General features: G+C 32.2%; 2 protein-coding genes across 5 annotated transcripts; both read left to right on the forward strand.

Moving 5' to 3' along the window:
* The first annotated feature begins 243 nt into the window (after positions 1 to 243).
* LOC133307786 (protein ACTIVITY OF BC1 COMPLEX KINASE 1, chloroplastic) lies at positions 244 to 11,234 on the forward strand. Of its 3 annotated transcripts, none has more exons than XM_061508342.1 (14): positions 244 to 609; positions 1,701 to 1,907; positions 1,992 to 2,081; positions 2,217 to 2,363; positions 3,591 to 3,755; positions 3,910 to 4,050; positions 4,156 to 4,335; positions 7,080 to 7,275; positions 8,248 to 8,375; positions 8,653 to 8,724; positions 9,806 to 9,918; positions 10,070 to 10,205; positions 10,290 to 10,359; positions 10,455 to 11,234. In XM_061508342.1, exons 1-14 carry the CDS (start codon positions 355 to 357, stop codon positions 10,517 to 10,519), a joined length of 1,965 nt encoding a protein of 654 aa, XP_061364326.1. In that variant the 5' UTR covers positions 244 to 354; the 3' UTR covers positions 10,520 to 11,234. The 3 variants fall into 3 exon arrangements, with proteins under 3 accessions (XP_061364326.1, XP_061364325.1, XP_061364327.1); XM_061508341.1 differs by having other exon boundaries at positions 10,058 to 10,205; positions 10,455 to 11,227; XM_061508343.1 differs by having other exon boundaries at positions 520 to 623; positions 10,058 to 10,205; positions 10,455 to 11,227.
* A 7,677-nt stretch (positions 11,235 to 18,911) lies between these two features.
* LOC133307788 (uncharacterized) lies at positions 18,912 to 22,378 on the forward strand. 2 transcript variants are annotated; one of them, XM_061508345.1, is made up of 4 exons: positions 18,912 to 19,076; positions 20,006 to 21,009; positions 21,858 to 21,940; positions 22,046 to 22,378. In XM_061508345.1, exons 2-3 carry the CDS (start codon positions 20,162 to 20,164, stop codon positions 21,892 to 21,894), a joined length of 885 nt encoding a protein of 294 aa, XP_061364329.1. In that variant the 5' UTR covers positions 18,912 to 19,076; positions 20,006 to 20,161; the 3' UTR covers positions 21,895 to 21,940; positions 22,046 to 22,378. The 2 variants fall into 2 exon arrangements, with proteins under 2 accessions (XP_061364329.1, XP_061364330.1); XM_061508346.1 differs by having other exon boundaries at positions 20,024 to 21,009.
* Positions 22,379 to 22,445: the final 67 nt, after the last annotated feature.

A 22,445-nucleotide genomic window follows, 5' to 3' on the forward strand; every position in this document is an offset into this window, starting at 1 on the left:
TACACACGGAAGGTTATGAAATTAAAAGTCAAAAAATATTGTCAACTAAGTATCCAATCCAACCATATCATAACAAAAATGTATCCACATAATTATCCAAAGCAAAAATGGATGTGGCTGTTATTCATTTCAGCCACGTGGATCAAGCATGCAAAGTTCACCGTGTGGCTGTCCATTCTCAACCTCGCCTTCACCATGACCTTCTTACGTGCCATATTTAAATGAAAATTTCAAATAAAACAATTAATATTCGAAGGAGTGGTTGGTTATTCAGTTACTTGATCTTCCAAGTCATTTTCAAAATGCTCCCAATTTCATTCTCAATTTAGGGTTTTAGCTCAATTCCGTACATCCATGGAGTTCATCTGCGCGAACTACTTATGCACTGTTCCTTCTTCGTTTCAACCGTTGTTGCTTCAGAGAAGCGGAGGAAGAGGCAAGAAGGCATGGCGAGCTCGAATTTCGAGTTCCGCAGCGACGGGAAGTTCTGCTTCAAACGGCAGCGTTTCGAGGGCCTTGAAGCAACCGAGCAAATCGAGCAGTGCGCTGGAACAGCTTGACTTCGAGCGTGGCGTCTGCATCCCTTTCCGCAAGTACTCTCCCGAGATCGTACGGCTTCAACAGTTACTCGCTGCGTTTCAATTTCTCTGTTTGCGTTTTACATGCTTTCTTGTAGTCTTATCTTGAAGCAATTATCAATTGTTGTTAAATCTTGCACGAGAAACGACTGGTTCAGGCTCTTTATTTATTTATTTCTTCCATACAACTGGAGTTGTATCTTTAGTGGTGTGAACTTGATATTACTTTTGTGTCTTTTAAAGTAGACATAGTTTACAATCCATGAATGAGTTGCCATTGCTTAAGAAATAACCTGTTTTCATGAACAGCTATGTAACTCTTTATTTATTTATGGTGCTACTTGATTTATTTAATTTGGTGCTTTGAGGACAAGGGTTTAGATATTTTTAAGTTAGCGGTGTACTTTAGGCCGGAATAGGAGACCAACTAAACCTTCTAAAATTATAAATTTATAATTTTAGTGAGGGAGTATGTACTACAAAGTGCTGAAAATTTGATTGTAGAGGTCTTGTGTTTGAGCCCTAGGAATGAAGAAAATGGTCTTGGAAGAGTCGTCACTATAATGGTTCCAATAGTGCTCAAACCGGAGTAGTTGGGTAATCGATAAACCATTGGATATATCAAAAGAATTTTGATCGTACTTCAGAGAATAAGATGGAAATGATAGCCTCTCTTGTGAAGATCAAGGGAGTGTTTTTTTACGTATCTATCATATGTAATTCAAGTGATTGTATTATGTAAAATATATATAAACGACTATCAATTCTGCACTTTACCCTCTGTTGGGCACTCGTCTCACTTTTGAGAATTCAAATGCAAATGAAAAGGGTATTGCCAAATGGAGAGAAGATATTTAAGTAATTTGTTTTAGATTATACTTTACTGTCCAACATGCTAGACTCCACATTATTCTGAATGATAAATATGTTAAACTGCTAGTATAAGATGGATATAATTGTCATTGTAAATGTTGTTCATTATCCTTGTTGGTAGAAGGAAGAGTATCCTTTCGCAATGGGAGGGTAGTGAAATAAACAAATTTATTTCAATCATCTGGATGATTATTTCAAACTTGAAGCAACTTTTGTTTAACTATTTCTTTTTTTCTTTTTGGTTATTAGGTGAGGAATAAGGTATTAGAATCAAGAGGGGCTATTTTGTCACTTATGTTGCGGGGAGTGGAGATAGTTTGGAGTCTGGGCTTCTACTGGTCTACCTTGATGTATGATTTCCTAGTTGGAAGGGATGAAGAGGTTGTTCCATATCGTGCCCGACAACTTAGGAACCTCTTGTGTGATCTGGGGCCTTCCTTTATTAAAGCTGGTCAGGTATGTTGTTTAGTCTTATACTCTGCTAAGCAAGTTTTAGTTTTCTGTTTTCCAATTGATAATGAGTTTTCTTTTATTGGACAGGTCCTTGCAAATAGGCCAGATATCATTAGAGAAGATTATATGAATGAACTATGCATTCTTCAAGATGATGTTCCTTCATTTCCCAATCAAGTATTACTTATTACCAAGCCTTAATTTTTTGATTCTGTTTATTCTAAGCAATTATCTTATCATTAATCACCAGGATATTATAATTATGATTTATGGCCTAAAATTATTTATGCTAAGCAATGATTTATGTTGTAGATTGCCTTCAGTATCATAGAGGAGGAACTGGGTCAGCCCCTTGAAGCTGTTTTCAGCAGAATCTCATCAAAGACAATAGCAGCTGCAAGTTTAGGTCAAGTTTACCGGGCTACTTTACGTGCCACTGGCGAGGATGTTGCTATCAAGGTCTCATTATGCTCCCCTTGTGTCATATTTCTGATTTCATTTCCAAATATAGCTCTTATTACATGATGTTAAGAAGTTCTGACATGGTATCAGTTTATATCGCACTTTCCATAGCTTGATTAGCTATAGTCTTTACATAATCCGCTTAACTATTTCTCTTACTCTTCTTTTTGCAGCATTTGAGTAATCAGCTTTACATACATATTAGTTTATAATCCTGCTGTGACCTACATCTCTTGCTAAGAGCATTTTGTGGCTAAGACTCTTAAGTTCTATATGTACCTAAGACTCGAAGGGCATGTTTGGTGCACATTATAGGATAAGACCTGATAGTATAAGACCTGATTAAATTTTAATACTATCCAGCGTTTGGCATGGTATTGTATATTACAATGTATTGTATAAGATAATATCATCTATTATTTGGTAATACACTGTATAATACTAGATATAATAAAAATAAATATTTTAACAAAAATACCTTGAATAAAGAATTTATATAATTCTTCCAAATATATCATATGATATTAATTTTTATAAAAATATATTGATCAGCGTGTCCAAAAAATATATTAATTTTTATAAAAATAAAAGTTTTCAATATTTTAAAAATTAATATATTAAAAAGTTACTTTTTATTTTAATATATTAATATTGAAATAATATATTAATTTTTGAGAATTATACTAGTCAACAATGTTAATACATCAACCTCTTATTTGGCCTAATCCCACCCCCTTAGGCTTGATTAAGTTATTCATCGTTTTGATATATTATGGGGTTATGCTGTATAAGCTTATACCATACTATGTTCATACCAAACAGCTTAAAATATCATAACGTATAGTATAAGTTTATACTATTAGGCCTTATACATCACATCAAACAAGCCCTAAGTTTTATATGTTACGTAATTTTATGATGAGATCATTCATTGATATTTGCTTGTACATACTGTTCCAAATCAATGTTTTCATGCCTTTTTAAATTTGTTTATATTTGTTGGCATATAAATTTTGACTTTTTCTTCCCTTCTCTTTAGTTTGTACTCGTTTTGCTTTTTTCCTGATTATCAATGGAAATTATGGCTTTAATTTTTCATACTGTATGGTTTTGTGCCATTAAAGTGCTGCATATGTATTGCTTAAATATAAACAAAGCGGAAAAAGCAAAGTTTTAGAACAAGGTTAAATCCACTTCTAAAGACATGCTTTGGTATACTTGCAGGTACAAAGGCCTGAGATAGAGCCCATAATATATCGAGATCTTTTCCTATTCCGCACATTGGCTTCATTCTTAAATGGCATTAGTATTCAGAAATTAGGGTGTAATGCTGAGCTGATTGTTGATGAATTTGGTGAAAAGCTTTTGGAAGAGCTTGATTATACCTTGGTAACTTTCAGAACTGCCTTTTGTCATTGTAGTTTAATGAATGCTTTTAACTTGTCAAAGCACCAAATAAGAATGTCTCTTGGCATATTGAGTGTGTTTTTTCTGTGTATATTTGTTTTAAACAAATGTACTGATTTCTCTATCTTTAATTCAGGAAGCACGCAATCTTGAAGACTTTCTTGAGAATTTTAAAAACGACCCAACTGTCAAAATTCCTCGGGTTTACAAACAACTTTCTGGTCCACGTGTGTTAGTAATGGAATGGATTGATGGTATTAGGTGCACCAATCCCAAGGTTTGTTTATTTGGATTGGTGATGCTATTACTATATACTGTATCTATTGTCAAGCAACATGGTTTGTAGTCTTGTGGATTAATAATTATCCTTCTTGTGAATCAGGCGATCAAAGAAGCTGGTATTGATGTAGATGGGTTTCTAACAATTGGTGTGAGTGCTGCCCTGCGACAATTGTTGGAATTCGGATTATTTCATGGAGATCCTCACCCTGGAAATGTTTTTGCCATGCGAGATGGACGGATTGCATATGTGGACTTCGGCAATGTTGCTGTTCTTAGTCAGGTAATTCTTCATGTTGAATTTATATGGATTTTGGTGTAGATGGAGGAAAACTAATACTCAAAATAATAATTATATTGGTATTATTCTGAAGGATGTGTTATGGTGCAATATAAACCATAGAGCACTAATTATTATTTAGTTTGGTATTATACTCCAAATCATAATTAAATAAGGCAATAAATCATAAAACATATGTTGAATATCATAGATACAAGAGGAAATGATAGTAATCCTTGTTGTATTAAACTACACAACATTGGTGCTATTATATAGCAAACCAATTGAAGAATACAAAAAGACACACTCAATGTGGGACTTCTACACTATTAACACTAACACTTTTAACACTCCCCCTCAAGCTGTAGCATATAGATCATATGCTACAAGCTTGATACGTAAATAATACTCCCATTAGGAACCAAAAACAACAATGCTACATCAACGAAATGAAATGACTAAGTACAACAAATCAACTGGAATGACCATCAGTCTGAAGAGCTGATAAAGAGACAGAGCTGGAATGGACATCAGAGCATGGATGGTGCCAGAATTATCATCGGCAAAGACAACTGAGCTGACCAGGACATCAGCATCATGATCCCTCTCAGACATTTCATTTAACAGTTGGTGAGCAGCTGTGGTTTCCCCTTGACTATGCTACAAGCTTATTACAAGAAAGACCAAGTAACATAACATCAAAATAAATCTCCTAAATGAGAAACCAAAAATCAACAATGTGCTAAAAATGGCGTCGAAATGAACATCAACATGGAAGATGCCGGAATTATCATTGGCAAAGACAATTGTGCTGGAATGACCATCAGCAACATGGACAGTGCTCCCCCTCAAGACGAACTTCTAAACAGTGCCAGAATTATCATCGGCAAAGACAATTGTGCTGGAATGACCATCAGCAACATGGACAGTGCTCCCCCTTAAGAGGAATTTCTAAACAGTGCCGGAATTATCATCGGCAAAGACAATTGTGCTGGAATGACCATCAGCAACATGGACAGTGCTCCCCCTTAAGAGAAACTTCCAAACAGTGCCAGAATTATCATCGGCAAAGACAATTGTACTGGAATGACCATCAGCAACATGGACAGTGCTCCCCCTCAAGAGGAACTTCGGTGTCGGAATTAACATCAGCAACTTGGACAGTGCTCCCCCTCAAGATGGATGATGAATAGTATAAATACTCCATCTTGGGAAGAAAGAAGATTAAAGAAAAACAAAGCTTCGCGGAATCGGAAAAGTCGCCGGAGACGGCGGTGGGTGGTCGGGAAAGTCGTCGGAGACGGTGGTGGATCACCGAAAAAGTCGCCAGAAAGTCATCGGAAAAGTCACCGGAGACGGCTGTCAACGGTGGACGACGCGGTCAACGGTGGTTGGTCAACGACAACGGTGGTCAACCCAACAACTTCCCAAGGATCATTCTTTTCTGATGTGACAGATCAGTCTAAGCTGCAGTCACAGAGCATACTAAGAAAAACATGAAAAAGAAATAGCAACGGGAATCCCTCAAGGAGGGTGATATCTCTCTATAACCATATTGAAATTATGGAAAATAGAACTAAGTTAAACGTATTAAGATTCCTCTTGTTAGGCTCTGATACCATGTTGAATATCATAGATACAAGAGGAAATGATAGTAATCCTTGTTGTATTAAACTACACAACATTGGTGCTATTATATAGCAAACCAATTGAAGAATACAAAGAGACACACTCAATGTGGGACTTCTACACTATTAACACTAACACTCTTAACAACATAAATCCTAATTAAAGCCTAAATTTCCATCAAGTCAGTGCAACAGGGTGCACACTTGTTATCCATTGAGGTTGACATTCTTTTTCTTTTTTTAATAAATGAAGAAATGTTATTCGAGAAAGAAAAAGATTAAAGTCTAGGTATTAAATGTTATTTTGTGAAGGCAAAAGAAAAGATAAAGAACATAATACATCATTACATCTAATAAATCCTGTTGAATAAATTACAGGAACATTTCTTAGAAATGAGTCAAATGACCATTAGTCAAGTACCACTAAGAAGTAAAATAGACAACTTTATTTCATAAAAAAAAATAGACAATAATTTCTGCTCAAATATTTGCTATCTTGTTATGTAACAATCATATTAATTGGATGGTTCTGTCTTGAGAATGCTGCAAGTTCAAACGTATTAACCCCAGAAGCAAAAACTGAAGACAATTGAAGATCCCTGCCAATCAACATTGTAGATTTTAACCAAATTCAACTATACCCTCGGTGTTTGACATGTGTAGTGCATAATGTTCATAGATGTGCCTTTCATGATATGCTTTCCTATTTTGTCAAGTTAGTACCTTCTGTTTTGGTTAGATAAGAGTTTGTGTGGCATGTTTATGATGTCCAAGTGAACTCTCTTAAATACCCCTAATGGGTGCACATTTAAGGATCTATTATAGAAAAAAAAATCACTGCCCTATAAACCCCAACTAGCGACGGTAGGGGTGAAGACAATCCTTATATGCAACTTTACCCTTACACATTAACAAAGAGGTTGTTTCCTAGATTCAAGGCCGTGACCTTTTAATTAGAAAGTATGGCTTTACCACTGCTCATGGCTTGTCCTCTTTTAAGGATCTATTATAGAAATGGAAAAATATTTTGCTTTCACTACAGCTTCCATTATAATCTAGAGCATGGTTCATAGTTTTAAGTAGGCTTTTTGTTGCTGACATTTTGATCTGCTTCTTCAGCAAAATAAACAGATTTTAACTGATGCTGTTGTGCATGCTGTGAATGAGGACTATGCTGAGATGGCTAATGATTTCACCAGATTAGGCTTCCTGACACCGGGGACCGATGTCACTCCAATAATTCCTGCTTTAGAAGCAATTTGGCAGAACTCTTCTGGAAAAGGACTGTCAGATTTTAATTTTCGTAGTGTCACTGGTAGGCACTTTCCCCTCATTATTTAATATAAAAAGCAGTTGCTATGTGACCATTTGATCTAAACACTATTGTTTCTTGAAAGTAATTTTGGGTTGAATTTTGTTACTATTGTCAAATGGATGACTTAAAGAAACAAGTCACTATGCATACTGTCTGAATCCGAAAGGAAGAAATCCAAACAAGTTAACGACTCTTAGTTACAGGTTGTGTGACTCTGTTGTTCCATCTTATTCTTACTATGTTAAGAACCCAATCAAAGAAGGAAAAGAAATGGACGAAAAGACAGAACTGAATATTTGTATTAATTCTATTGACATCAGTATGATATCAAGAAGACATTACAAAGGTTACAATGTGGAAAAATAGTAAAGATTCAAAAGAACAATTGTAGAAAAACAAACCTTTCTCCCAAGTCCAGTATCCCAGCCTGTCTCTTCTAAAATTAACCTCCCTATTTATAATGATGTGTATTCCCACATTCTCTTGCCCTTCATTTCCTCTAACAGAATTGCTAACAGATTTACTCATCCTTCTCATCCTGTAACAACTTCTCTGAGCAGTTATATTGTTTCCAACACTGGCCCCACTCCTTTTTCTAGAATATACTCTAAATGGAGGTATTTATCATAATCCCATATATTTTTCTTCAATGATATTGTATGGAAGGAACAAATCTGTTGTCTTATACAGGGACCAAAAACTAATTTGCTTTATTTATGTTTCTGGAGAAACTATAGTTTACCTCTTAATATCTCAATAATGATTTAGTTTGGTGTTCTGAATTCATGGTAATCTTGGAATGATTGAATGTGTGGATAAAGACTTTATCATGTTTTCTCAAATCATTTATTTGTAATGATGCAATTTATTTTCCGCATTATAGAGAAAAAAATGTGGGGTAGGGGGGAGAACCTTTTTACCCTACCCTATTTCATATATTCTCAACTGATATTTTAATGAAATATACTGCAGGAAAGTTTAACCAGTTGGTTTACAATTATCCCATTCGAATCCCTGAAAGGTTTTCACTTGTAATCCGTTCTTTGTTGACTCAAGAAGGCATCTGTTTTACTCTGAAGCCTGACTTCAAATTTCTTGAGGTAAAAGCTTGTTTTTCTGACTTGTCCAGATTTCAAGACTGCATGCAACTTATTTTAAAAAAGAATTTTTTCCCTTTTTTGTAAAATAATTATAATCCTGCATTAGAAGAATGAAAACTGTATCATAATATATGTTAGAAATGAAAAACTTTTACATAGTTTGCTATAGAACAAATACTTCATTATTGTAAATAAAGATGTTTGAGCCACTGTCAACTGTTCCTTTTCTATCATACCTTATTTGTCAATATAATATTAAGACCTGTATGTCAAATAGGTTGCCTATCCATATGTGGCTAAGCGATTACTAACAGACCCAAATCCAGCTCTACGTGAACGCCTCATACAGGTTAGTAATGCTGTTCGAAAAGCATAAGCTTTTATGCATATTATTGAAATATGAAAAGAATTGTTTTTTCTAAATTGATACAAATGATTTTACACTGGTAGGGAGATTTATACAAGAGAGAATGAGAAAGAATTGATAAGGATGACTCAGCAACGAGTCATTAGTCCTATCCACTAATTAATAGAAAAATAAAAATCGAAATATTTTTAATTCTAATTTCCTACACATATAACTTATATTCTGTCTAATTTACAATCCTCAAATTGAAAGAGGCTTATTCTTGGTGACCTATAAAGGCAAAACCTAGTGCACAAGGCTCCTTAACTTGCGAAAGTAGGGGTGAGGGTCAATTATACGCAGCCTTTTCCATGCGTTTTTGCAAATAAGCTGTTTCCCAGACTCGAACCTGTGACCTTCTTGGTGACCTATATTTAAGAATTTTAAATCAATGTTGAGTATCATACTATCATATGTTGGGGAAGAATTTTATGGTGGTAGGTTTCTCAAGAAGAAAATTTGCAGGAAGGGTGGGGGATGAAGGATGACGAAGGGGTTCCATGGTGCCGCACTGCCACTATTTTACCTTCTTTATTTAAATTCATATGCCAAGGATACTGCATTGTCATGGTTATTGGAGATAAAGCTAATCAGAAGTCAATAGTTTAACTTTGAAGCATATGTCTTTTGGTGTCACTAAGTCTTGACTTGTATCTTACTTCACTCATGTAGTCCTGTTATAGTAGTGGAAGGTGATTCTTTATATTGGAATGGAAGCTATAAATTCTATCTTTTTCTCATCCCTTTCCTAAACTTGTGGGTGCACAATTCAGTCAGATGTCTTTGCAGGAAAGGTCCTTCCATTTTCTTCCTTCACCCTGTCACCTAGGTCAAAGCACTGAATCCAAGTGGTCCTTAGATGAAATTTTCAGTACAATGCCCGAGAGATATCTTAGCAATCAATAATTAATCGGAAGAATCTTTTTTATTCTTTTTTTGTATTTACTTTGAATCCTAACTTAGTTATACTTGCTATATTAAACTAAATTGCTCCTCGTTTGATATACTTTACTACTTGGTTTAGGTTCTATTCAAAGATGGTCTTTTCCAGTGGAAACGGCTTGAAAACCTTATTATTCTTGCAAAGGAAAATGTGGCCAAGATGAGCAGCAATCCAGCACTGCAAGTGAAAAACACGTCTGTATTTTATTAAAATAGCATTGCATATAACCCCCCCTCCCAAAAAAACAACAACACACACACAAAAATAGCACTGCATGTTTGGTTACTTCCTTTCAGTCATCCAATAATATTCACCAGAGACTCATCTATACAGGCAAAGCCTGAGAGACTTGAAAGTAGAAAAAAAATTGGACCTCACGGACACAATCAAAGACGGAGCTCGCCTTTTCTTTATTGATGAAGGAATACGTAGACAGCTTCTTCTTGCTTTGACCGAGGACTCAAAGCTTCATATTGAAGAGGTTTGTCCTGATGATATAACCCTTTCCACCCTCTTAAAAGCCCATAACCTTGTGCTGGAGAATCCTGACTTGTGTTCTCTACAGCTTGTCGATGTGTACAGGTTGGTTGAAGATCAGATAGACATACCCTCAGTGGCTGTGGAAGTAGCTCGAGGTAAAGCTCTTGTGAACCCTGAATTTAACGCGGTTCAATTGTTATTTGCCAAGATGCCATGAGGCAAACTAAACATAAATATCTTTTTGTTCTAGACTTTCCAACGGTTGTCAGGGATCTCCTTCTTTCATGGAGTGAGTCAGTTTTGTCTGATAGATAGCTAAATCTTTGGACGACCTGCATAGCAAATACAGATATTGTTTCAGTCAGTAAGTATACTTTACACATATCCTATATTTTCCCTTTTTCTTTTTAATTGCAGAAGGTTTATTATATAAATTACTGCTGCCAACACTTTTGTAACACAAGGAAATAACTACTACATTTGTATAGGGAATTTTTTTTTGCTCAGTAAATATGAAATTGTGGTTTCGAAAAGTTCAAAAAATTCATATAATCGTTCAGCTACCTTCATTTTATTTATTGTACTTATTAATGTAACCTCACCTACTAGTTTAAGTTTTTGAGTTGAATTAATTCTTTACATGGTAGAGAGCCTAGGTGTCACAGGTTTAATCCTCATTGCCCCCTATTTGATTAATAATTAATTTAATATTGTAAAGTTTTTTAGCATAGGTAGTGGGCCTGGTGCATTATTTATCCTTCAAGTCTATTGGTCTCTATTTGAGGAGACGTGTTAGAGATATATAAAATAAATCAGTAATGTAACCTCATTTAATAGTTTAAGTTTTTGGATTGAATTACTTCTTTACATCTAACTCATTTAGTTATGTAAACTTCTGTTTCTGCTCATTGATAGGTTACACGTCTGTATTTTGTGAAATCGCTAATAAAATCCTTTGGTTGATCTTCTGTATCACCTTCTGTTTATCTGTTACAAACTGAAAATTCACGTGACTAATATGTGTGTATAATTCTATAATATCTTTAAGTGGTTATTGTTGTCGATATTGTTTTTTTCACCTTTTGTTCAAGTTGTGCAATTGAGCTTGTTTATTCATTTACTCCTAAATGGCGAAAGTTCGCAATTAAAGTGTGAAAAAGATTTTACTAAAAAAAAAAAAAAGTGTGAAAAAGCAAAGTTAGCTTCCCGACTCTCGTTCCGTTTTACATTGTCCTCCTGTTGTTCGCACTTGGTAGTTGAACGAAGAAGAAAGGGATGGTATTGTTTCCATATTGTATGAGATAATATTTGTTTTATGTAACATGAAAAAACGTGTGAGATTCACTGAGGAAAAGAGAGAGAAAGAAAATAAATAGATTTTATCCACTTTTTTATGTTTTGTATGAAAAAAACTATCTCGTGTAATATGAAAAATAATATTCTCATGAAAGAGGGGAGGAGGGGGGAATAGAGATCTATTAATTTTTTTAATTTTGAGTATAAATATAACCGGCCAACCTGGGTTTTAAGAGATAAATGGATGAGCAAATTTAAGCAATATCATGTTGTCAAAATTAGTTAAAATTTTCTAACATGATCATATGATTATGTAATAATATAAAAAATTTATATAAATATTACATTTTAAGTATATTCTTTTAAATAATCCAGTTCAATTATAAAGGTAGAACTTTTGTCAATAGTTTTATTATTTATTTATTTATTTTTTAAAAAAAGTTGAAATCCTATTTGGATCTTTCAACTTAACGACAATATGGCCAATATTCATGTTTCTTTTGAGACACAGAGTTGAGATTTTTGTGTACCAAAAAAGAGAGAGTAGATTTAATTTCTCAAAATTTAATGTGATTATTGCTAAATTTATTAATGATAGAGTTTAAAGCTTATTTAATAAAATATTTCGTTTGAGATTTAAAAAATAAAAAAAGTAGTTTTACTTTAGGTATTGTTGGTTAAATGGTGGTTAAAATATGCTATTCAAGTCACGTTAATATTGAGTAGCATAAGATAAAATTTTGTCAAACTAAATATACAAGTATTTATTTCGGAAAACTTCAAAAATTCTCCTGTAACTTTACTTATAATTATTTATTCTCTCCTCAAAATTTTGAATCATTTATTTCTTTGACTTAAAGTTTTTTATCATTTACCTCCTTAAGTGAGGGGAATAAGTAAAAAAAAAACTTTAAGTTAGGAGATAAGTGATAAAATAAATTTAAATAAGAATTTAAATGATTTAAATTTTTTTTGAAGGGCGTAAGTGATAATTAAGAAAATTCATAAAGAAAATTTTTAAAGTTTTTTCTATTTATTTTTATCTAATTTGAAGTTCAGAGCTGGGAAACAATTCCAGATTAATTGGTATAACAAAAATTTAGGTTTTAGTTATTATGATTTGTCTTACTATCTTGAATTATGCTTATGGTATTTTGAAATATATGTTGAAGACATAACGTAATCGAAAAGACTGATTTGACGGTGGAAAGCTAAAAAGTTTGTAAAATATAAAAAGAGAAACATTTTAAAGGAAATTGCAGAGAAATATTTAACAGAGTTGATTTGATAAAATATCTTCATTTAGCGTAACTACTATTGTTATTGTTTTTGTTGTTATTTATTGTCCTGTGACGGTAGGGGATAGAGGTGTTAACGAGTCGAGCTTTGGTCTTAAAAGATTAAGTTTGTGTTTAAATGTGTCAGCCTGATAAATATAGGCGGTAATGTTTCTAAAGTGAATGTATATAAATTATCTACATTCGCTGCTAAAACGACGTCGTTTTGAGTTGAAAAATTAAAAAATTATAATGAAAAAGACTATTATAACCCTGAAATAAATTATAATTACAAAAATACCTTGATTTTTGCCTCAAAATTACGTCGTTTTGAGCTCAATGTAGATAAGTTATCTACATTAACTGTAGAAAAAGCAAACCCATAAATATAATTATCGATCTGTGTCTTGGCTTATTTACAAAAAATAAAAGCCTGATTTAGCCTGTTAAAAAAAAATAAAACAACAAAAATTTATACAAATAGAATATACAATCTACAACACTAGCAATTTCATAAATATTCATAAATTCAATGTATATCCAAACAACATAATATAGAATAAAATCATTCAAAAAATCTGTTTAACCAATAAAATATGGTGAAATAGATTGAGGAGAAAGAGATGATTATTACAAGTAGTATAAAAAATTAAAAATAAAATAAAATAATTACTATGCAAGCTTGAAAGACTCTAAGACCGAGCTTTTGAATTGGAGTCTAAGACCTTTTTATTAAACGACCTTTTTATTAAACGAGCTTTTATACAAGTTCAAGCCTTGTGCCAACAACTAATTTTAGATATATAAAGTCAGACCTTTACGAACCGAGCCAAAAATCCTGAAAGACCCTGATTTGTTTAGCACGCATGGGGGAAGTCTATTTGTGAGCTTTCTTATTTGACTTTTTCCTAGATGTCCTCTGTTTTGTTTTGGGCTTCTGCCCCCACTTTTCACAGAAAGAAAAAAATATTTAAGAAAAAATACTGAAATTATAAGAAAAATATACATAATTAATTTAAGTAACATTTAATATAGGAAAGTGTTTGTTATTTTAAATGACATAAAATTATATCATTTTAAGAGAAATAGACACAAAATAAATTTTTTATTAAAAATTTAAATTAAAAAAAATCTCTCACTTTCTCTTTCCCATGATTTCTATTTCTTGTGTCTATTTCTCTCCTAAAATGACATATCTTATGTCATTTAAAATGATTAACATTAAACCTCATATATATATATATATATATATATATATATATATATATATATATTAAAAGATAAAATATTTTAGTTACAAAGGAGATATACGTATTTAATATAAAAGATTTAAGAAGAATTTAGAATGACACGTGTCATTCTGAGAATAAATTAAAATAAATAAATTGAATAAATAATTAATTCAATTTGAAGTTATTTGTAAAGAAGTGGGGATTTCTATGGGCACGTATTCAATGACTAAAAACGAAGTTTTGAAGCTTACCAAAAAAATAAATAAATCAAGTTTTGAAATTTTTTTAGAAGTATATATATGGATAGAAATATAGAACAGAATATTATATATAAAACGTTGTCTAATAATAATCGTGTATCTATATATATATATATAAGTAAGATCTTTTGACACTGGTGTCACATTTGAAGTTTGACACTTCATTTGAGTGCTGATAGATAAAAAAAGATCAATGGTATCACATGGTTACAAATTACAGTCGTTGATCTTTCTTGATCTAACAGCTCGTATATGAAGTGTCAAACTTCAAATTTGACACCGATATCAAAGGATCATGCCTCGTATATATACATAAGGAAAAACAAATGTCATGTTACATACAATTTTTGTTTCCTCATGCTCTGAGTTCGTTCTCCGTGCAAGCTTTTTTTCTTCATTTTTTTGTCTAATATTTGGTGGAGCCTACAAAAACAAGTCTCTGTACCATGATGTACCAATTTTCATGTTACATGATCTTTACGAAACACACACACACGCACATATATATATATATATGTGAGGCAATATATTCTTAAACCAATGTAAGAGTTAGAAGTCTTACATTCAATCTTGAACATTGATCCACTTGTATTCAATGGCTCACATTACTAAAAAATTAGAGTCCCTAGATATAAATGAGATCAATGGTCAAGATTGAGAGTGTAACTTACACTTGTGTAAAATGATCCTGACCCTATATATATATATATATATATATATATATATATATATATATAGGGGTAGGATCCTTTGACACCAGTGTCAAATTTAAAATTTGACACCTCATCTGATAGCCGTTAGATCAAAAAAGATCAACGACTCTGATTTGTAAGCATGTGACATCATTGATATTTTTTTATCTAACCACAATCAGATGAGGTGTCAAACTTTAAATTTGAGGTAGGATCCTTTGACACCAGTGTCAAATTTGAAGTTTGACACCTCATCTGATTGTGGTTAGATAAAAAAAGATCAATGGTGTCACATGCTTACAAATCAGAGTCGTTATATATCCTTTGACACCAGTGTCAAATTTGAAGTTTGACACCTCATCTTATTGTGGTTAGATAAAAAAAGATCAATGGTGTCACATGCTTACAAATCAGAGTCGTTGATCTTTTTTGATCTAACGGCTATCAGATGAGGTGTCAAATTTCAAATCTGACACCGGTGTCAAAGGATCCTACCCATATATATATATATATATATATATATATATATATATATATAAAATTCATAAATATTAAGTAACATATAAAGTTTAATTATATTTTGTAATAATAAATCCACATGAAAAAAGTTATTATTTGAATGGTTTACGTTTTTTCAATATTTTTTTATGGGTTTTGCATCTATCATTTAACATGACCACAACAACTTTTCTACACACACAACATTTTGTGGGACCCGCAATTTTTGAAACCAAAAAAAAAAAAAAAAAACTCTGGCACGCAAAACGAATCTCTATAACATAACACAATCACTTTTCCTACAACATAACTCTTATAAAACCCTTTTTTTATTACAGACTAAGTTACTAAAATACTTCATTTTCAAACAATGATTGTTATATTATTTTTAAAAATATAATTTAAAAAAATTATCAAATAATAATAAATCTCCAAAATTGTGGATAACAACAGACACAATAAACACTAATATAATTAAAATTCGTGATTTGTTAATAAATACGGAAAAGTTCAAATAACTCCTTGATTATTTTTTATTATTTAATCCTCTATTTTTTTCCATCCAAATTCCACCTTTAACAGTGTTAGTATTTCTATTTATTATAACTATTCTATCTTTTTTTTACGAAAATGTACTTCAAGTGTCTTGTGTTGTCTTTTTTCCCAAACTTTGCAAGGATTTTTTACGATATAAAATTTCTCCAGTTTAAGATAAAATTTATGAAGTTCATGTAACAAATGAATAAATTTTCTTTTATGTTTCTAAGAAGCAAGTAAAATAAAAGGAAAAGTATTATTTAAACAATTATAAAAAGTTAATAAGATAAGTAACATTAATATAGGACAGAGTGTCACAATATGTACTATAATTATACTGATAAATTCTCACAAGTAATTATTAGAATAATTTTTATTGGATATATATTTTATTTGTGAATAATTTATGTTAAGCATACATCATGTGAATCCAAATGCCAATGATGTTAAGACTACCCTTAAAATTGGCATGATGCCCTCTTTAGCGAATTATCACAGCCGAATGTATTTTTTATACGTAGAAAAAAAAAAACATGCCCTTAATATTGGGATATATCACAAATTTTATAATATTGTCTTATTACAGGAACTTCACAAATTTTTATCAAAAATTAGAGAAATTTTATATAGTAAAACACTCTTGCAAAGTTTGGGGGTAGAATATTACAAGGTAGCTCAAGTGTATTTTTATAAAGAGGTAGAGTAGTCATATTTATTAAAAACTTTTTTTTTTTGAGCTACCCAACCGTAATTATCTCTTTGAGACGAGTTGACTCCCTCCGGTATCCCCACGAGCTTCGACTCTTTGAGCCGGCTATGGGACTAATCCGGAGTGCGGGGGAACAGTGATGGCTAAAGGTTCAGCCCCCTCCCCAAGAATGCATTCAGCGGGAATCGAACACATATCCAACCCCACGAACTTAGCGCCAAGTTACCAACTGAGCTGCACCATTAGGTATTAATTAAAAACTTTAATACTATTAAGAAGAGACTTGGATGAAAAAAGCACCAGGAAATATATAATAAAATATAAAGCATAAGTGATTCAAACACATATGATATGAGGTATTTGAACTTTTGTGAAATTTCAGTATGCAGAATTTATATGCCTATGGCTTCTTAGAGACAAATTTTGGAATTTACTTTAAAATAAGAAAATACATGCTTTCAGCCTTCGGGTACTCACAGAATATATATAAAAAAAAAAATAGGTATTTTCATTCCCCACGCCCATGGCATGTAATTACCACGTGTCTAAAAATGGAAAATAAAAAAATGATAGAATAGAACTGTACTCTTCCTGCAAAAAAGAATATTCAAGCCACTAATCTTAAGCTCTATTTTCTATGTATTTTTCCGACAATATATAATAGACAGAATACCTAACCCAACCAATCTCAATCTTATATGAAATTTAAATTTACCCATCAATGTTTTGTGCATTTTACTCGCTAGAATTGCAGTGAAACCTATTGATTCCGTTTGAAATCGGTAAGTAGCTTTTAAGATTGAAGATATTTGATCAGTTTAATTTTTTTTTTGGGTTGTTTTATGTGACCATTTTCTAATAAAAAAAAGTGAAGATATTTGAAATCGAAGTGGAAAAACTCGAACATAGAAATGAGATTGAAATTTGAAAATAGATAAATTAAGAAAGGGTTGTATTTTTTATTTTTATTTTTGAGAAAATAATATGTTAATGGGAGAGAGAGAGAGATAGACTCGTATAAAAAATTAAATCGCATCCAAAGATAAATGAAATGACTAAAATAGATACGAATCATACGAATGGATATAACAAATTTTAAATAGATTAGGATTTGCTGACTATGACACTAGTTAAGAAAACAAAAGTAAAAAATATTAAATGAAAAATAAAGTATTAATTATATTAAAAGCACAAACAAATCATTTAATAATCGTTTATTTAAGTATAGACGGCACTAAATGCACCTTAGCAAAACTTAATAAACTATCTTTTTTTTTTTTTTGGTAGTCTAATAAACTATCATTTTATTTGAGTTAAAATGTGAATTATTATATTTCAAAATTGCTCATCAACAAAGATAAAAGAAACTCCATTGGCCACTGCATCTACCACTTTATGGTATTGAAAATAAAACTAGAGAACCGAGACACGAAACTCAATGTAGAAAAATATAAGAATAAAGTCAACTCAAAAAATATAAGAATAAAGTTAGAACAAAATAACTAAATGTTGATAATTTTCTAGAGTAATACATGAATTAAATTTTTTTTAAGCGACATATTTTTTTATTTAAAAAAAAGAGATACACAAATGTGCATAATTATAGAGTGTATTTACCCAACCCATTCAGTAAAAAAAGGTGTACTTACCGTACAGAATACAATATTTTTTTTTTTTAAAACATAAAAAGTAGATTGACTCTTGACTCTTGAGTCACCTAACGAAGTTTCATAAAAATTTGATGTTTTTTTTCCCCTTAAATTTTCTTTGAATTGATTAAAAAACAAAAAAGCTGGAAGAAATTGACCAAGTAACTCCTTTGAAAGGATAACGTAAATTGAATGGAACCTTATATCCGAGAATGTCAATTGGAACCATAAATTGAATGAAACCTTACTGTTATTGAAATTACTAATTACTAATAATTATTTAAAAAAAGAAAAACAGTAGTTTGACTCATGCCTCTGGAGTCACGTAATGAATTTTCATAAGTTTCATTCAAGTTTTCTTTGTATAAGATTACAAAACAAAAATGGTATCAAAATTTGACTGTTAATGAAACCTTAGTACGTAGAGAGAGAGAGAGAGAGAGAGACCAAAGAAAAGGGCATTAATGTCATTGGGATTCAAAAAGTCTACGAGGACCTTCATTGCCCTTTATTATCTTTTCCATTTCGCAAATTAGAAAATAATAGAAAATAGAAAAAGAGCAATTGCACTTTGCAAAGGGAAGAGAGAGAGAGAGAGAGACTTCAGTAGTCCTCAAACTGGCATCACCCATTTGCACGAAGATCGCAACAACGACACTAGACACCCCAGTTCCTCCTCCATACGAGGTTTCCCTGTTGAGTCATCAATTTTCGTGTTTAAGGTTGGTGACTTTGGCTTTGCCCTGGACCTGTTTTTTAATGTAGTTGATCACTTTTGTGGCTCATCTCAAAAGTTTGTCTCTTTTCTGTTTTTTTTATCGTTTTGGTGTTGGTTTATTTTCTGGGTCCGTTTCAATTTATGTTTACCTACCTGTGGTTGGTGTTTTACCAGTTTCTTTTTTTTTTTTCCTCCCTACTCGTTCTGTAGGGAATACCCATTATTTTGGATTGGTCAAACTTGGTCGTTTTTATGCAATATAATGAAAATTGGGTTGTCAATTTTTATTTTTATTTTTTACGTTTTTATGTTAAAGGAAGGATTTTTAACGTTTGCTAAGTTCTTCTTGTGTTGTATAATTCATTATATTTGATTGATGGGTTATTTTATTTGAATTTCCATTTTGTTATCCGGTAAACTGTGTGTTAGGGTCCTTTATTTTGATGGTGGGTTTGTGCTATTTTAGGTGTACACAGGTGTTCTTCTTTTCTTTTCTTTTTTTGTAAAATTTCAGATTTGGGTGGTATATTGATTATGGAATTTTACTGATGAGATCTCTTAGGTGACACTGTTCTATGGCTTTTGGATTGCGTCTGTATGTGTCTATTGGTTGATCAATCAGTATTAGGACTCCTGTTGACCTTTGTTTACTCTGAATTTCGATTTTGCACTTATTTCTTTAAGGAATTTGAGGGAAAATATATCCATCTTTTAAGATAGAATAGGTTCAGGTTTTGACCCTTTAACGTTTTTTTGTTGATAATTTGCATTGCTCAGTCTATAAGAGAAAAGCATCAGTAGAGTGATTTTATGAATTCTAAATGGTTTTATGTTTTGTTTGCAGTTGTAGTTAAATATTCATAGTTATTTAAATTCCTAAGTACCTTTGCTATATAATTCTAATTTTTTTTTTTTGGTTACTTATTATATTAGGGTTGTTCTAAAATCCAGGACACAGTTTGCTTGATACATTTCCAAGTTTTCATCAACATATTCTGATATGTGAAGAATAAGGATACAATTTTAGTATAAGTGACCTGTTCATGGTTTCAGACCTCGTGATAGTATAGTCCAACTAGTATAAACAGCATGGAGGATATTCAATTGGATATTAGTTGGGAAGATGTCTTCTGTCCCATATGCTTGGATTTTCCTCATAATAGTGTTCTTCTTCAGTGTTCATCTTATGATAATGGATGTCGGCCGTTTGTCTGTGACACAAATCACTTGCACTCAAATTGTTTGGACCGTTTTAAAAGTGCTTGTGGCATGCCATCCTCTTCAGTGTCTGATACAACTTCTGCAGAAAATAGTGACCCTGTGGTATCAGATGGTCCATGCAAGCTGACTTGCCCCTTGTGTAGAGGTGAGGTTTCTGGGTGGATTGTTGTTGATAAAGCTCGTCTGCATCTTGATGAGAAGAAGCGTTGTTGCGATGAGTTGCAATGTGCATTCATGGGAAGTTACTTGGAGCTACAAAAACATGCTCAAGTTGAGCACCCTCATGCGCGTCCATCGAAAATAGATCCTGCCCGGCAGCTTGATTGGGAGAATTTTCAGCAGTCCTCTGAGATCATTGATGTTTTGAGCACTATTCATTCTGAAATCCCACGGGGGGTGGTTTTAGGAGACTATGTGATTGAATATGGAGATGATGATGCTAGAGATGAGTTTGAGGACTTCCCTGGAGATGACGGCAACTGGTGGACCTCTTGTATTTTGTATCAGGTCTTTGACAACTTCAGAAGTTCCAGAAATAGAAGAAGGACAAGAGTTGCTAATACGAGAAGGGGTAATCGCCGTTTGAGTTATGATACTTCAAATTCTGATGAAGGTTCTGTAGCATCTGTGGAGTATGCTGATTATAGGATAGATGACACTGATGATGAGTTTGTTAGTACAAGTGGCTCCTCAAGGGGTAGCAGTGGTTATCGCAGGTGTGTAGATTTTTCCTTATTTTTCACCTTTTGCTTTTTCTATATTGTAATACTAATTTCCTTTACATCTCATGCCTTTACTTTCTGGGTTGTTAAGTCTGATAATTTAAGTTTAAGACTTGGCATTAGAAGTTTTTCAGTGTTTTGTTGAAACCATGATAAAAAAATTTAGAACTAAAGCAGAATTTTTCTGAAGCTTTCTTCAAACATTCTAAAAGAGTTACTATTTTCTTTCATTTCTTTTTCAAATCCACCATGATGTATTTATCAGTGCGCAGCTAACTAGAATCATTCTTTTTTAGTACCTTCTGATGTTAATCATCTAAAATTACTGTTTTTAGAGGATGATGTTTCATTTTCATTACTCCAAAGGAGCACATAATGTTAATCATATTCTTAATGTATTCTGATGTGAAAAAGAATCATGATCTCACTCATTTATTAGCAACCTGATTTAGTGTGGTTCATTGAATGTATATCATACTTGAGAAGTAGTTATAGTTATTAATTCCATGCTATTCAGCTTTTTTAAGTTATTATTCAATAGTTATCTACTTGCTATTGTATTTTAAGAATATGATATGCTCCTTTTACTCATCTCTTATTTTTATTTTTTCCGTTGTGGTCTTAAAGGTTACTTTCTATGACCATTAATGATGAGATTTCATCTAAGTGATTTTACGTTACCATTTTCCAATGATTCAATTATGTGATCGGCTATCAATTTCAGGAGTGATTCAGTGTATTTGAATATAAGTGTGTAATTTGGTGTTTGAACTTTGAATTAGAATGATTTGTTTGACCTAAGTTACAGTTTAGTACTTCAATATTATGAATATTATTCACAGATCACAGAGACGCCGATCCCGCTTTTATGACAATTAGGAATGTGCTAGCTGCCAAAGAAAATCCATTCTGTTATTGTACAAAGGTCCTGATAACTACAAACTGAATGATGATTGTAGATTTCCTTCTAACTTGAAAGTATGCACATTATTACCTTTAAATTACTTATGAATTTTCTGTAAGTTTTCAGGTAGTAGTATAAGAATTGAAGGAAAGCAGAATCAGAGGCAAAAGACATGGAAAGCAGTGTGACAGATTGTGTTATACCATGCAAAGATTACATTTACATCATCTGTTGCATTTGCAACGAGATGTCTTGATTGGGACACTTTATAAATTTGACAGTTCCATGTGGTTACATACTCAGTTTCTTTTATGCTTTAGCTTTAAAATAACTCTTGATTTCTGAATTTTTAAGTGTAGAAACTAGAAAGTATGCTAGCCATTGGAAGCATGTTGATTTCCTCATGGGTAATCATAGTCATTCTGCTGCTTAATTATGGAATAATGATTTTTTTTGATATTATTTTCCTTGTACATATACCTAATTGATTGTGATATGTTAGAATAACTTTAAGGAAAGGCGTGTT

This window comes from Gastrolobium bilobum, unplaced genomic scaffold (genome assembly GCF_033153095.1).
Source record: "Gastrolobium bilobum isolate Gb01-03AN ecotype WA unplaced genomic scaffold, APGP_CSIRO_Gbil_v1 utg2535, whole genome shotgun sequence".
In the NCBI taxonomy this organism is placed as follows: domain Eukaryota; kingdom Viridiplantae; phylum Streptophyta; class Magnoliopsida; order Fabales; family Fabaceae; genus Gastrolobium; species Gastrolobium bilobum.

Coding starts and splice junctions, on each gene's coding strand:
- LOC133307786 (XM_061508341.1), top strand. CDS start 355: ATGGAGTTCATCTGCGCGAACTACTTATGCACTGTTCCTTCTTCGTTT. Junction 610..1,700: donor GCAAGTACTCTCCCGAGATC/GTACGGCTTCAA, acceptor TTTGGTTATTAG/GTGAGGAATAAGGTATTAGA. Junction 2,082..2,216: donor TTCCTTCATTTCCCAATCAA/GTATTACTTATT, acceptor TTTATGTTGTAG/ATTGCCTTCAGTATCATAGA.
- LOC133307788 (XM_061508345.1), top strand. CDS start 20,162: ATGGAGGATATTCAATTGGATATTAGTTGGGAAGATGTCTTCTGTCCC. Junction 21,010..21,857: donor GGTAGCAGTGGTTATCGCAG/GTGTGTAGATTT, acceptor TATTATTCACAG/ATCACAGAGACGCCGATCCC.